Source organism: Apaloderma vittatum, unplaced genomic scaffold (genome assembly GCF_000703405.1).
Source record: "Apaloderma vittatum isolate BGI_N311 unplaced genomic scaffold, ASM70340v1 scaffold14466, whole genome shotgun sequence".
Taxonomy (NCBI): domain Eukaryota; kingdom Metazoa; phylum Chordata; class Aves; order Trogoniformes; family Trogonidae; genus Apaloderma; species Apaloderma vittatum.
This window is the reverse complement of record NW_009722386.1, coordinates 9,554-24,907: the sequence shown is the minus strand read 5'-3', so window position 1 is coordinate 24,907 and position 15,354 is coordinate 9,554. Positions and strand designations below refer to the sequence as shown.

The following is a 15,354-nucleotide window of genomic DNA, read 5'->3' as shown; positions in this document are numbered from 1 at the left end:
ATGCGTGAGATGTTACGGAAAATAGAAGGTCATCGCGATCCATGAAATTCTCAAAAGAAATAGGAGAAGTGGAGATCGCAGGGAGACAGCAGATGTTTCCATGCCAAGACAATGATGGAACCGTAATTACAGCGAGATAGAGCACCCTGTATAGTCACAGCAACAAAGGAACAGCAAAACCCCAAACCAGACACATTTGATTGGTAACTGGAAAAGGCTACAAAAAAGTAATAAGCATTTAGCCCTTCTATTACACAGGAGTCAGGTGAGCGGAAGAAAGAGGGCAGCTCTTCACTGCTCTTCACTGTCCAAGAGGTCAAGCTGCTGACAAAAATCCACGTGTTTCTATGGGTCGTGCACACAACAGAGCTGGGGACTCAGAAGTACATTTTCCTCCCCATTTTCAGTACGGGGGGGATCTCTCCAGGCACATAAGAGCCGAGGTCAGCGTGTTCAGCAAACGGAGAACGGAACGCGCTTCCTCACCAAACCCATCCCACGTGTCCTGCTCTAGGGCAAAACCCAAGCGAGCGGCAGAGTCGGGCGCAGGGGGTGGCTGCCGGGACCCTGTGTCCCTCAGGGGGTCTCACCCCAGCCCGGGCAGGGGGTTGACATTCAGCAAAGGCAAATAAGGGAGGAAGATTAGAACCTCAGGGGAGCAGAGCTGCACAGAGCCTACAGGAGGTGAAAAGAACCCTCAGACACGTGATTCTGCACCAACACCACCGCAGGCTCCCGATTTCTGACCTGGATCTGAGCTCCTGAAAGCGCTGGGTTTGTCTATGGCAAAGCAGCGATACACGTTCAGGTTGCCATCTATCTCTAAAATACAAAATGTGCTTAGAGATATGTAAATAAGGTTTGAATTTATTGCTAATTAAACAGAACCAAACCACATCCATGCGCTATATTTGCAGCATCTCAACAGGAACATTTTTTTTTCCCCGACTCATGTGTACTTGTCGGGCTGTTGCCTCTTTGCAAAAAGCACACAAAACTAACTTTTTTTTCAATACCCACATCTGCCTGTCCGTTTTTCAGTGGGAGTGCAACGAGTTTGCTTCAGTTTGACTAAGGGGGAAAAGAAAATGATCAGATTTTGGAAAAAAAAAAAAAAGAAAAAATCCGAGGGGAGGAGGCATCAGCCTGTGCCAACAAAAAGCAGCTTTTTCTTTTTTCTTTGTTTTTCATTTTTCTTTTTTCCTTTTTCTTCTTCTCTCTTTCTTTTATCGCCTCGGCCCAGGCACGGCGCACGGAGGGATCAGAACAGGGACACGGTCGCCACCTGCCGGCCCCGGCGGCGGGACCCGGGGGTGCCGAGAGGACTGTCGCGGACCCCAAAAAACTGCCCCCGAACCCAACTTTCCTGCAGCAGGACTCTTCCCTCGCTCGTTCGGTTCCGTTCTTGCCGCCCCAAGACGCGCGGGGTCACGGCGAGGGGAGCGCGGCCACGTCCGTGCCCAGCGTCGGAGAGCGATCCTCCTTCAGCATCGAGACGTACCGTGGAATATTTATGGGTTTTTTTCTAGAAATGAGGGCACCTCACTTGAAACAGTAGGAAAAGTCTCGTCAGCATTCCGGAATCCCAACCGCAGGGCTCAGGTACAAAAAGAGAACATCACACAGCCCCGTCGAGGCTGGGACGTGACCTGCACAAACCAGCGGTGCCATCTCCCCTCTCTCTGGGAATTTTGGATGCTCAGCGCAGTCGTGCGTACAGCACACCTCTGGGCACGTCCTCCCGCTCTCCACGAGGATGGAGAACATCGTCAGGAACCTCCAGCCCCATATTTAGGTACCAAGACACGCACCTGGGAACACACAGCAGCTCTTCGCTGTTGTTGGCGCAGAAAAAGCAGGGAAGCCCGTGCCCCACGGTCGCCTCGGAACAGGCTGCAGGGCTGGGAAGGGGCCGGGGTCAGGGAGGACGTGTGGTACCCACCAGCTCCCACATAAGGGTCCCACAGACCCCAGACACTTCAGCCTGGAACAGAGACAGGTGAGAGAAGTCTTTAAACTCCCTGGCAGTACAGACAAGCCAAAGCGAGGGCCATTACTCACCTTTCCGCGGGATCGGGATGATGGATGGGCCAGGGATGCTTTCAGGCAATTTAGAAAACAAACAGGAAGCGCCTTTTTCACCCACACGTAATTAAGTCGTGGGACATACTGCCACAGGATGTCGTGAAGGTCAGAAGGACAAAGGGACTCAGAACACCACTACACAAACTCGTTTGTACCTGTCGACGAGGCGCACGCGCGACATTTGGCTCGCAACTCCCCACCCTGCTCACAGCTGGAAACTGGGAGGGCGTCAGGGAAAAACCGCTCTGAAGGTCACTCTTTTCCCAAATTACCTGGGCTGCCAGAGCGTGGGGCCAGGCAGACCTCCTGCCTCATCGCTGCCATGACCAGACTCACACATGGGAGCCCCGTCACCTGGCACTTCTGCCTCACAAGAGCCATTTAGATTTCCCCCAGCGATAAGCCCGAGCCCTGAGACTCTCCCCAAGCGCCCTCACCCCCCTCTTGGCTCACGGCAGCCAGAATTTCACACAGACCCCCAAGCAATAAACTAAATGCCAGACACATGTTGTTTAACTCTAGCTCCAACACACAGGCTTCCTGGGGACAGCACCAAGACAGGATGCAACAGATTTGTGTGACAGTAAAAATAAAGCTTGCAATTTTTAAAAAAAATAAATTTGTTTTTAGGAAAAATCCACTGCCCATCAACTTTCCGCCATGGAACAGCAAAGCCAGGTTCAGGGCCATGTGGCGAGCAGTCAGAACTCGACTGCTCCTTGTGCCCGTGCCAGACAGGGGCACCATTATCCTCCATCCACTCCAAAAACTCTCTTTGCTCCTCTCTCACTAAGGAGCCTTTGAGTCAAAATGCCAAAAGAAAATCACAGATGAAAAGGTCCCAGAACAGGGCAGGTCTGGCCTCCCAGGGGCTGCTCGGCGGGGAGGAGCGCTGGGGTGTGCCACGCAGCCCACGGGAAGCTCTCCAAGCAGAAGTTACAAATCAGGCATCTCCAGAGACCTCATTCATTTTCACCCATAATAAAATCACCACTTTTCAAAGGGGAAACCCCCTTCTGAACGGCTCCAGTCAAACCAGCCCCAGGGGACGGCTCAGCTCAGACACACATACGCTCAACCTCGGGTTGCTCCGGGAGCTGCTGTGCACGCATGGCTCAGCACCGCGTCAGGGGGTCACGTCAGCCACCCACAGTGCAGATCTCTCCTAGACCCTGCCCGAGGGTGACACCCATCGCCTGGTGGCTACTGGAGGCCGGTAAGGGCTGAGAAACCCATGAGGTGAAACCCTCTCCCTGGGCTGCGACGCGAGAAGAACAGACATTCCTGAACTTCATTAACTTCCAACCTCACCACTCCCCCACCAAAACTCCTGATGTTTTATTCTTCACCCATCACTTGCCTAAGCAGCACCGACTCAGCCCAGAGCTTCCACAGGCTGTGGGTACATTCTGCAACAAACCCAAGGCATTGGTTTTAATCCTCAGTGGTAGCTGGAACCCTGGGCAACTGTCCCTACACAGACCTCAGAAGCAGTACTCAGAGTTTACCACTTTGTGCAGCTCCAGCGCAGCCCGTGCCTTCACTTCTTTTCCACAGAGAGAGCACGAATACATCCCACCGCAAGGGACCTCCCCAGCTGCGAGGTGCTCCCACACCAGGGTACGGACACACTGGTCACCAGTTCACATCACTGCACTGCTCGGCTTGAAGAAGAAACCTGCCAACATTCTAGAGGTGGGATTTTACAGCCCGCACAAGAGAGAGACTCCCAAGTTTCACTTTTCAACACGCAAGTGTGACGAAAGGGTTGTCTTGAGTAAATTAACTCCGCAAATACATACTGTTTCGACAGCCCTGAGCACCCGCCTAAGGCTTTCGAGTAAGTAATTCATCATAAAAACACACCCAGTTTTCAGCTGGAAGTAAAAGGAACCCCAGGAGACTCGGAAGTTTGACCTTTCCACAGCTGCCGAGAAGCCGACAGGATCTCATCTCACCTGCACATCGCACGGAGCTCCCTTCCCAGCCCTACATCGCAAGAGGTCGGGAAATGAAGGCTCTTACTCATCACAGGTTGAATAAGACGGCTTAAAATTCGAGCTTTAATTGAAATGGAAAGAAACATTCCAAGAGGATATATGTTTTATAGATTTAACTGAGTTACCAAATTTAGCTTTCATTGAACCTTGTTGCAAACATGAGCATTAAGTCACAAGCGCCGAATAGGAGAGAACTTAGAAAAAAAGGACATAACCGTACCATAGCAGGAGGGATTGGACCAAATGCTTTTGTAGGCAGCTATCCAAATGGGCAACAGGCTGGCAGGTTAGCTCATAGGATGTGAGGACACCCTTGAATCCACCTGAAAAAACTTCCGAGGACTGACTACATCAACATTTTCCTGGCAGGTATGTTCTCTGCCAGCAATAAATCCCAGCTCCATACATATCTAAAATGATACACATTAGAGGGCATGTTTTTAAGAGCATTAAGTCAGCTTAAATTACTCGACCAAAATTTTAAATACAAAATAGAAATCTAAAAAGGAGCAAAAAGAAATTTGAGAGAACACCACTGCAATAGTAATGCCAAGTTGTTATTTTTCTTCTTTTTTTTTTTTTTTTTAAACAGATCTGTACAGCAACATAGCAAAGAATGCAGTGATCACAATTCAAACCAGACAGCAACCTAAGGGAATACTAATCTTGTATACAACAGAGCTGAAACACTCCCAACATTGATGCTCCAAATCCGCTGGCTACCCTAACGCACTCCAAACCAGTTCTACCTACACAGGACATTGTGGTATGAAAAGAGTTTCTTTAAAGTTCCCTTTGTTTCCAGTGTTTTTTCTTGTACAAAATATTACAATGTTTTGGTTTTTATATATATTTACAGACTTGCACAGCTAGAAAAATATAAACTACAATTGGGCTTGGCAATCAGTTCTTTTCTTTAAATACATGACATTTCAAAAGTTGTAGTGGTAACATATCCTGCACTTCAAGCATCTGCACAGAGCAGCTCTCTTCCTTGAGCATATCAAGACTTAAAAACCATGACTGCAGTGAGACATGTGCCACAGCAAGTGCAACGAATGCAATTCATCTGCCTCCTGGCATAAGAAAGAGACAAGACGAATGTTGTTTGTGCAGGTTAGTGGCACAATGTAGAAAAATCCATAACCGAACATTAAGTTCCTTAATAACATTCATTAATTTCACAGGCAGAGCCTGTTAAAAAAAAGGGACAACCACTGTAATTTTGGGGGAAAGCAGACGCTTAGTTCATGGGCATTATACATCTTGAACAGAAATGCAGCCACAGTTAACGCTTCAGGGGCATCTGCCAGCTTCAAGCAAGCCCCAAGGCTTTAAGTTTGTTGGGTTTTTTTTCTGTTCAACTTTTGAGTCAAGGCCAGGGAAGATTTTTTTGCTTTAAAGCTACAGTATCTGTCGTTATGGCTTTTAACACCCCGCCTTTCACCGAGATGAGGTATGTGTTTCTAGTGAAATGGTAACAGTTGAGCAAAGCGAGTTTCAGTGGACCACAAAACTCCGCACACAGGTGTAAACAAGTCTTCTTACGAGAGTTTGCCAAACCGAATTGTAACAGTGCAAAACAAGATTTCTTCTTTTTGTTTTTCTCTGCAGAAGAGTTGTGGAGGCATCCGGGATGTTGCTAGTAGTCGAGCCACTGAGCAAATCCTCTTTCCACCAGAGTTCTGTTTATCGACACCACCTAAAAGGGGGTGAAAGAAAAAAAAAGTGAACAAACCACTAGCAGCAAGCATCAAGTTCCTACTCAACAATAAAAAGTCTGAATAATCACAAACTCTAACAGTGTTGAAAAAATACATATGTCGGCACACGCACCTCATCTCCCATCAAGTTCCACAGCTGTATCAGCGGCAGACCTGTCGCGCTGTCATAATTTGTGACCTGGAAACACAGAAAAACATCAGTGTGCACCAGTTCTGGTCCAAGCCATGGAGGATATGAGGCAGCATCATTCACTGCTCATCAGATACTCAGTACTTAAACCCATGTGTAGGCTAGAGGAAACGTAGCTATTGCCACCAGGCAGCTGGGACACCTTGGTGACAAGTTCCCTCTGGTCACTCAAATCCACGCTCGTGCTGGAATCAGCGATGAGTGTGAGGAAGCGATGGCACCGAGCATCACAAAGGCTTCCCGCTCATCCCAATTAACTGATGTGGGTAATGAACACCACTACCAGAACCAGCAACAAGACTTCTCCAGAGAGCTCTGCCGTACCTGCGCCACCAGGACTGCGCCTCTGGTCATCTCACTGACAGCGGCATCCGCTTCGGGGGAGAAGTGATCCTCCTCTTTGGAGAGAACACAGAGGGAGAAGACGAGATATTCACAGGCTTTAAAGGCCAGAAGGGACTGTTAAGCCAGTCTCGTCTGACCTCCCACATAAGTTAGGCTGGAGAACCTTCACCTACTGGTGCCGTATGCGTTCACCGAGAGCAGCCTGTTAAGCTGGAGATCACAGCAGGATTCTGCCCACTGCGCTGCTGAAGGGAAAGGATGAAGCGCTTCCCAAAGCCACCAGCCAAGTTCATGAGAACGTAAGTGGCTGATGAATTAGGAGGCCTCAAAGACAGAGAAGCACACTTCCAGTGGTTTCATCTGGGAGGAAAGTTGTTTATTTCCCACCAAATTGTTGCAAAAATGTTTCTCCACCCTGGGACCATCTCCCTGAAGGGAGTCGATTACTCCAGGGAACGTGCAAAACAGTGACTTCTGCCAGCAGCAGCTTAAACCCGGCCGTCCACCAACAGACTTGGCAGGGCCGCGACCTCCCCGGGTCCTGGCAGCCACCAAGCCCTCGGTGAAACCTGGCCCGACCTACAGACACCCCTTCCTGTACCCACAAGGGCAGCTCTTTAGACACCAGTACAGCACTCATCTCCAGCACTACGAGAAAGGAGGGGGAAACAAATTAAAAAGAAACACAAAGCATTTCTAGGCAGTGACTGACGTTCTCCCAGTGCTTGGAGGGTAGTCCTTCGAACACAGAACTACACACAGCTGTCATTTTAGTAGGAAAGTGACAGCTATTTGTGTAGCAGATTTAAAACTAAGTTTGCATTACAACTACTCTATGACAGAAGAAGGCAGAGTAGTTACAGCTACTTCACCTGTGCCCTGCCAGTCCTGCCAACTTGCTGTTTGGGAGAGCAATTCATTCTCTGCTCCATGCAGGAGAAATTCTGGGCATTTATCATCTCTCCCCACTCCCCGAGTCTGGCAGGTTATGCTTTGCTACCAGATTTACAAGAATAAAATACAATTTTTCCAACCCTTGCTCTAGTCACGTCACAAGCTGCACTTGCAATAGGAGAGAGAAGGCTTAGACAGAATCACCCACTGAAACCTGCTGAAGAGCACCAGGGGTACGTCTTGAGAGCTCCATTACCTGGAAGTGGCACCACGTTGTCTAGTAAAACTTCTGCTCCTTGGAAAGGCAGTGATAAAAAATCAGACCTTAAAGAAAAAGAGAATCAATCAGAATAAGAACACAGATTTAAGTTGCTCCTGTATTCTTTCAAGTGACATTGATTAATCAATTGCTCTAACAGGAATTCAGTTTAAAATTGAATCAGACTATTAAAAGACAAGAAGTATCAGACTGTTCTCCCAGCAATCTAAGCAGCAGCAATAAATTGTCTGATTAGCAGGGCCAGTCAAATTCTGCTCCAAGCAAAAACCACCTCCACAGCAGAGGCTGTGCTGCTTCTCTCCCACCTCTGGGGCATGGTCAAGTATTTAACGGGCTTGCGTAGGAAAGCCCTCACCCTGTACAGATCTCCCAGCCAACGGAGCTGGGGCACAGAGAATCTGAATCTTATTCCTAGCTCATCCGCCAACTTCTCTTTGGAGCCTCCTGAAGGCATCCTTTTGCTCAGCTTCCACACTGAAGTGGCAGAAGTTGCAATTTCCTCTCCTGCCCCCTCCTGCTTCAAAAAAGCCTTGCAAGAGCTTACTGGGCTCCCAAGGAATCCACACCCACTGCCAAGACAAACCTTTCTACCGTTTCCCACTTCAGCTGTGGAAAAGCTTATAAGCAACTCAAACGACACGGATGCCTCTGATGACGATTCAAGGCAGACACGGCCTCAGGCCATGGAACAAGAGTTAGAGACCTGATTTGTCTGAGTGTGTCGACCTTCACTTTGTCGTATCCTCCATAGTCCACGTATCTGAGCTCCACTTCATTGGTCTCTTCGAAATAGGTGATAACTTGCGCCCGCAGCCATGCCCCATCCAGGCCTGGAGCTGCACAGATAATGCCAACTGCAAAATGTAGGAGGACAGAGAAGAAAGGCCCAGTGTAAGTGGATTTCCAGAAATCAGGGCTTCAGGCATTAGCAGTGCTGCACAGCTATCCACTGAGAATCAGGTGCGTTTCCTACGCTCCCTCCATCTCCTCTCAGCACCACCAGGCAGAGCCTGCAGCCGGGACACGGGAGCGGTGTCTCAAGGCTCTGTCTCTGAGACTTCATCTCATTCTGAATTTCAACATGCAGCTAAGTGCCCAGGGAGGTACTCCAGGGATGAGTGGGATAAGGAAGAGCAGAGCAACATCAATATTGCAGTAGTGAAATAAATAAAGGAGATGACGATGATTTTCATCCACTGGGAAACTTCCCAAGCCTAACTCAGGGGCAGCAGGCTTCCACATGACACTTGAAGTTTTCTCAGCTGAACAATTTGGGAGTAACCGAGTTACTTGCCTTCTACTGGAGTTGGGAGGGTTGGAATTTCAGGCTGAGAATAGCAGGCATACATCTGCTGGTCGAGGCTACGCAGGACATGGAAAGTGGGGTGTGTGTGCTGCTGCAGGAACATGTGCCCCGCGTCGACTTGGTTCGCCACGACCACCTCTACGGTGACTCCATCTGGGAGGAACAGCTGCCACGTGGAAAAAAGAAATTCTCATTAGTGGAAGGACGGGTAGATAAATCTCATCTCCAACAGTTACAGAAGCTGGACAACAGACCGCCATGAAATATCAAACTGGTTTAGAGGGCACCTGTGAAGCACCCACATGGACAGCAGTGACCAGCAGGAGCTTTCCAGCCCAGAGCCGCCCGGCCGGCGAGCTGGACCTTACCCAGGCAGTCATAAGGAGGGAATGAAGCGTCAGCGGTGTTGGTGGAGGTAGAGCATAGATGTTGGTGAGACACAGCTCTTTGAACTTCTTGCCAATGAGGCTCAGCACTTTCTCAACTTGATGCGGGGAGCCTGGAAGATGAAAGTCCCACAGAAGGTCGGTAGCACGGATATGCTGAGGACGCTGCCACATGAAGCAATACAGCCAAGAGAAGCCTTTTGTGCTGCAGCAGCAATTTAAGTTTTAATAGATGGGCCATGTAACCCAGTATCAGACCTACATAAGCAACTCGGACCACCAGGCCCCAGTTTTAACAGTGTTAGCCTCCAGTATAAACCCAACTCACTGGCAGATGTTTTTCAGTCACAATTAGTCCAACATACTTCACAGCCAAGACTACTCATACCCATCCCATAGCTCCTCCTTCAAGCCCGAAGTCATCCTGCAGAAGGTGTTGGTTAAATTACAGCACCCAAAGATGTTAAAATGCATTCTCACCTCTACACCAGAGTATTCGCAGGTGACTTGGCACATACCTCTACTGTAACAGCACTGAGCAGAAAAGTTTCATAAAGCACTGGACTCACTCAGTTCCTTAAGTTCCTTGCCCACCTAATTAAGGCCCCCAAGCTACATATTAGACCATGAACAAAGAGACATCGCACTTACCCTCAATGTGACAGATTTGGGAGTCACGGAAATAAGGTAGTGTTGAGACATAAATTTTGGCACCAGACGCTTGCCTCAAGAAGCTCATAAATCTTCCTTGTTTGCCGATCAAGCGGCCAACTAACCCCTTTGTGAGAGGGACAAGAAAGCAACAGTCAGGAAGAGAAACACTCAGACACCATTCTCTGGGGCTTATTTCACCCCCATCCCCAGTTCCCGCAGCATAGGGCCAGGCAAGATAAATGTAAGGCAATGCTGGACCAGTGTGGAGTTCAGCGGTCTGTGGCAGGTCAGGTAGATATGGAGCAGTAGGCACAGCTCATTTTGACAGATCCACCTGCAAATCTTGTGGAACAACAGGATGGGACAAAACCAGACCTGGTAAAGGCAACTGTCCTCCTACAGTCAAGCCAAGTCACATCCTATCCCCACCTCCCACCACGTTTTATTTAAAAAACAGCATGCCCCATGCATTTTTCGTCGACACACGGAATACTGAGTTTCAGCAATTTTTAAACAAGCTAATTATTAGAATAGAAAGGGAGTAGACAAATTCACAGGAGAGTAAGGCACGCTATGATCCTATGATTATTCCTGTTAGACCGCAGAGCCCCCGGACGGCCGCGCAGGGTGCTGAAGAGATGTCTGTGTGAGCCCCGTCACTTCTGCTCTTCCAGTGGCACCTGCGACCACTGACGGCCACAGAGCAGACACCAGAGCAGGAGTGCTGGGCCCGCGTCCGTGTGGACAACCCTACACAAGGCAAAGTCAGGTACTTTAATGAAATGGACAGCCTGTCCTGACGAACCACTGAAATGTATGCTCCTGCTGTAGAACTGCTTCCTTAGCCTGTGTTTTACTGACCCTTTCAAATGAGCGTTGGGTGTCCCTGCCAGGCGCCCAGCACCCCAGCCGCACACTCGTCCTGCCGGGAGGACGCTGGCTGTCAGCGCCAGGTCTGCTGAGCGGCAGAACCGTGGGAGCAACGCTGTGCAGGGCAGCCACAGGCGACTGGGCATATGCAAAGCAGGGAAGAAGATATGAACATCGTCCTAAAAACCACAAGAAACCCACAGGGAAGCTCACTACAAGGACAGAGCCACAGGAGCTCCTCCAAGCATTCAGCTTGTGAGGAAGGGTTTGGGCAGGCAGCTGACACAAAACCCTCCTACCCTACCCTCCCTGCTCTTAATAACCATGTGCCCACAAAGCCTCCTGAATGCTTTCAAAGCATCAGACTAACAGATGGGGGTGGAAGATAAGGGGAAATAATGAGTCTGACAACCAACGTTACCCTGGACGTAGCCCTGACATGCCTCTTGCTTACAGCTGTGTACTGGCTCTTCACTCCTGTTGAGTCCTAACAGGAGCTAAATGCTGAAATCCTTGTTGATTTGTTGTTGTTCTCCCTGGGATGGCACGGAGCCCTCACCAGGCTGCAAGAGCCAGAAGATGGCGACTGGTTACCTTTGGGACCTCTATTTCCCAGATAATGAAGTCGGACTTGCTGGATTCCCCTCCAAGCTTAGAGTTCTGGAGAGCCACTGTCTTCCTCATGGCACAGCCACTGTCCACAAAATCCACATTATTTACGTCCGAACCTACAAGACATGCACACGTGTAAGCATTCTGGCAACCAACACAATCCAGCCACCAGACACAAGGCTGTGGAAACCGATCACTTCACACAGAGGTTACATGGAGCTCTTCCTACACACTCAGTTGGAATGTTCCTGTATCAGGTTCTCCAGAAAGGGTAAACTCCCAACACCCACTGCCTACTGCAAGTTTCCTTTTATTCCTGGAGAAAAAAACCCTGCATGCCTCTGGGAATGCAACAGAAGGAGGAGGCCCAAGATCAGCAGGAGCCCTTCGAGCATGGTGACACCTCACACAGCAGCAGAGACAGACACCGTAAGCTCAGGTTACCCGCTGGATGACAGCTCTGCTCACATCAACACCGAGCTGCTGCTGCAGCAAGGGATTTTACACTTCCCTGTGGCTTAAAAAAGACTCTTCAAAGGGAGTTCAGAACGTAGGGAGGGACATGCAACCTGTTCACCTGCCCTGTGCACTGACATTCCGCTCCTGCCCCCAAGAGGGGCTGCACAGTGACCCAAGTGCCTGGCGTGCCCACGGCAAGCCTTGGTAGGGGATTGTCTCTCGCCCAAATTTGTCATACGCTTCAAGAAACGAGGTGCCAGAGCTGAGCTATGTTTTGTTCCCAAACCATCAGCTGACACCAGGAACATTTCTACTTTGGAAAGGGACAAACTCAAACCAGCTTCCTCCTGGCCAGATCCCAGATACAGAGTAAGACAAAGCTGATCCTTCCTTCAGACTAACAGGCAGGAGCATAAAAATCCTACTTGCTTGCAAGTATTCAGACCATCCAGGGCTAGACCAAAGAGAAAAATAAACCCAACAGCTGCTTCACGTTTGCCACAGTTAAGGAGTGACACAGCACAGGTGCCTAGGAAGTCAAACAGGGCAGGTGTTGGCCGCAGCGCTCCTAGACAAGGACGAGGGTTGAAGCACAGCCTGCGTGTGAAGGCCAGCTGTAGGGCTTGCCCAACATCCCCGTTACCAACACGACCTGCTGCATCCCCTCTCCCTACCCTTCAGCTGTCCCAGTGCAGAGCTCTCAGCCCTTGTCACACCCAGGCTCCACGACACACTCTTGTACCTTCTTGTCATGCCAGCATTCAGGAGGCAAAATCCTTCCCTTCCTAAGGCTGCTCTCACTAGTGAAAATGTTTTGGGGATTTAATCCTTCATGGTTGGCACAGGCAATCCCCAAGTCTTGCGAAAAGCAGCATTCCAACTGCTTTGTAGCAATTACAAAAGACATCCTGCCATTAAGGGCTGTTGCCACCACAGGGTCCTATGAAGGATTTTAACATCCATCCCCAAGGTCACGCGGGTTAACATTTGCTCAGACAGCTTTGTACACTGCCAGGCACACATCTCCAGGATCTAGAAGGCAAAAGCAACACAGAGACAGATGGGGGAACTCCACAAACACTGCTCCCTGTTGGGATTTCTTGGCAGGCACCTACCCTTCCAAGCAAAAAAGGCTTCAGGGCAATTGGTCTGCAACCAACTGATTCTATCGCAATTTGTCAGAGCACTTCCTCAGTTCTTCCAGCAGCACCTCAGAAACGTGCCTTCCAGCTTCCTTCCAGCAGCAGCCCATAAACACAGAGATGAATCCAGTGCTCCCTAGAGGCTGCCTGAGCCAAGGCAGGAACCATCTGCATAAGCAGGTTTCAAACCAGCAAGGTGCTTCACAGCCCGGCCGATGTCCAGACACAGCCCACGTGCCTGGGCTACGCAAGCACATGCTTAGCTCTGGACAAGGGGCTTCGTGCTGAAACGGGACCAGCCTGATCACCCCTTTGCAGCAGACCCCAAAGATCACACTGCTGACACTGGATCCTACAGAGATGGGAATTCTGACAGCAAACGCAGACCCACCTGCTCACGAGGGCTAAATGCACATCTCCTGGGGAAGTCAGACAAGAAGAAGATTTATCCGAACACATTCTGAAGCAGAAGCATTACAGTACATAAAACACTTGTTCACCACATTTTCGTGGGAGAGTTTTCAAATCCCTTACCTCCTGACTGATCTCCATCCATGGCTGCTGCCCTGCTGCACTCACGATGCAGGTCTGGGCCATCCTCTTTCAGTATCCCATTGCTGCACGGCACGGTGCTGCCTTCGGGCAGCTGCAGAGTCGAAGGGATTTCACTTGGTACCGAGCTCTGCTCAGCAGATGTGTCTTGGGATGCAGATGTGCTCAGCGAGTCCGAATGCTGGCCTGATGTGACAGACAGCATTGTGTTCTGCAGTGGGTCCTCCACGCTTGTCCCACCTTCAGATACGTACATGCTGCACCCAGAGTCCTCCACAGCCAAAGGTGACTTTGCCAGTGACCCCCTGCAGTTTTGCAGAGGAGTCCGATCAACTCCTTGGGACTCACCGCACACATGGCTCTTAACCCGACAGTCTTTCACATCTCCCTGAACGGGGCCAGGCAAACAGCTGTGCGTTAAACAGCTGGAAGCTGTCACGCTCTGACCCCGCTCCTCTGTCAGCGGGGATGTGAGCACCACAGCATCACTCCTCACAGCAATGCTCTCATCAGCTCCTGCTGCTCCCTCCGCAAGCATCCGATCAGGGGCAACAACACTTGGCACCTCCAGAGGTCTCCTAACTCTGCTGGCTGCAGTCTGGCACATCCGAGTGGGCGCGTCACTCGCGGAACCAGACAGCACTTCCTCAGTTGCTGCCAAAATGACATTGGAAATTATCTGTATTGCTACTTGCTCAATTTTCTTGCCTTCTCCCTTGTCTAAACTCACTCCTCCAATCTTCTCTCCTTCCAGTTCAGCTCCTTTTGGCTGTGTGTCCTCCTCCTGACACACAGGCACAGTACTAACAATTGACTCGGACATCTCTTCTTCCCTGGATTGCTCCAAACAGGCAGACTCCAAACTATCCGGTAACCTGCTCACTGCAAAATCCTTGTGACCTGACACAACTTCGGCATCATCGCCGAGAAAGGCTTGTGGGGTATTGGCTTCCTTCTCCAATCCCAGGCAAAGGGCTATCGCAGAGCCACTATTCGATAGCACAACTTCTGGCACCTGGATTTCCTTAGGGGGCTTAAACGAAGAATCACCTGACTGCTCTGCATTGCTGATCTCCTTCACGATTCCCAAAGACTCTCGTGTCACCGTCATCGGTGCCGATGGCCACTGATCGTGGGTTGCTCCACGGCTCGGATCCTGCACACGGCTCGCTGCAGCACCGCCGTGACACTCTGCGCTCTTTGAGATCAGAGGGAGAGAAACACAAGCAGGGACACTGCTTTCATCTTGAGATCCTATTGTCTCCAGTTTTTCACTGTCGTCTTCGAAGGTGCTGGGCTGAGTTGTCACTGGTGACAGGTCTGGAAGGTCCTGGGAGAGATCTAGCCTCTCATGAGTTTCACCCAGAAGAGAGGGCGTCGTCGACCCTGCTGGCAGCAGGGAGGTCGAGGTTTCATTCTCTGAGCATTCCTCTTCTGACCAGAGAGGCAGTCTTTGAGGAACGCACGCTTCTGTTTTGGGTGACAAATCATTCTCTGGCACTTCCCCCTGTTGCTCTCCTTTGGTGGCTATTGGTTGGTTGTGGTGATAGCTTGGATGCTTTTTTCTATGGGAATACATCCACCAGCAGCCAAGAAGTGCCAGGACTCCGGCAGGTATGACATACGTGACGGCATTGCGGAAACGTAAAGCCATTTTACAGAGCCTCAGCAATTATATCTAGAAGGAGAAACAGAAACCATGTTAAAATAGTGCCAGTGAAGGTAACAGAAAGGCTAAACTTTGATAAATGCCTTGAGGTATTTCTATTAGCATGAGTGACTTGTTTTCCAGTCGCTCTTTGAGTTCACATCTCTGCTCTACCAGCAGACTCCAGAACAAGATCATTCCCTAAGA

General features: G+C 49.9%; 1 protein-coding gene across 1 annotated transcript; it reads right to left on the bottom strand.

The window, feature by feature from the left end:
- Positions 1 to 5,699: 5,699 nt before the first annotated feature.
- AKAP1 (A kinase (PRKA) anchor protein 1) lies at positions 5,700 to 15,153 on the bottom strand. Its single transcript, XM_009871760.1, has 10 exons — positions 13,482 to 15,153; positions 11,329 to 11,462; positions 9,862 to 9,988; positions 9,193 to 9,323; positions 8,813 to 8,990; positions 8,222 to 8,372; positions 7,495 to 7,562; positions 6,324 to 6,397; positions 5,922 to 5,987; positions 5,700 to 5,787 (listed from the first exon to the last, which is right to left on the bottom strand). The coding sequence occupies exons 1-10, from the start codon at positions 15,151 to 15,153 to the stop codon at positions 5,728 to 5,730; spliced, it is 2,661 nt and encodes an 886-aa protein (XP_009870062.1). The 3' UTR covers positions 5,700 to 5,727.
- Positions 15,154 to 15,354: the final 201 nt, after the last annotated feature.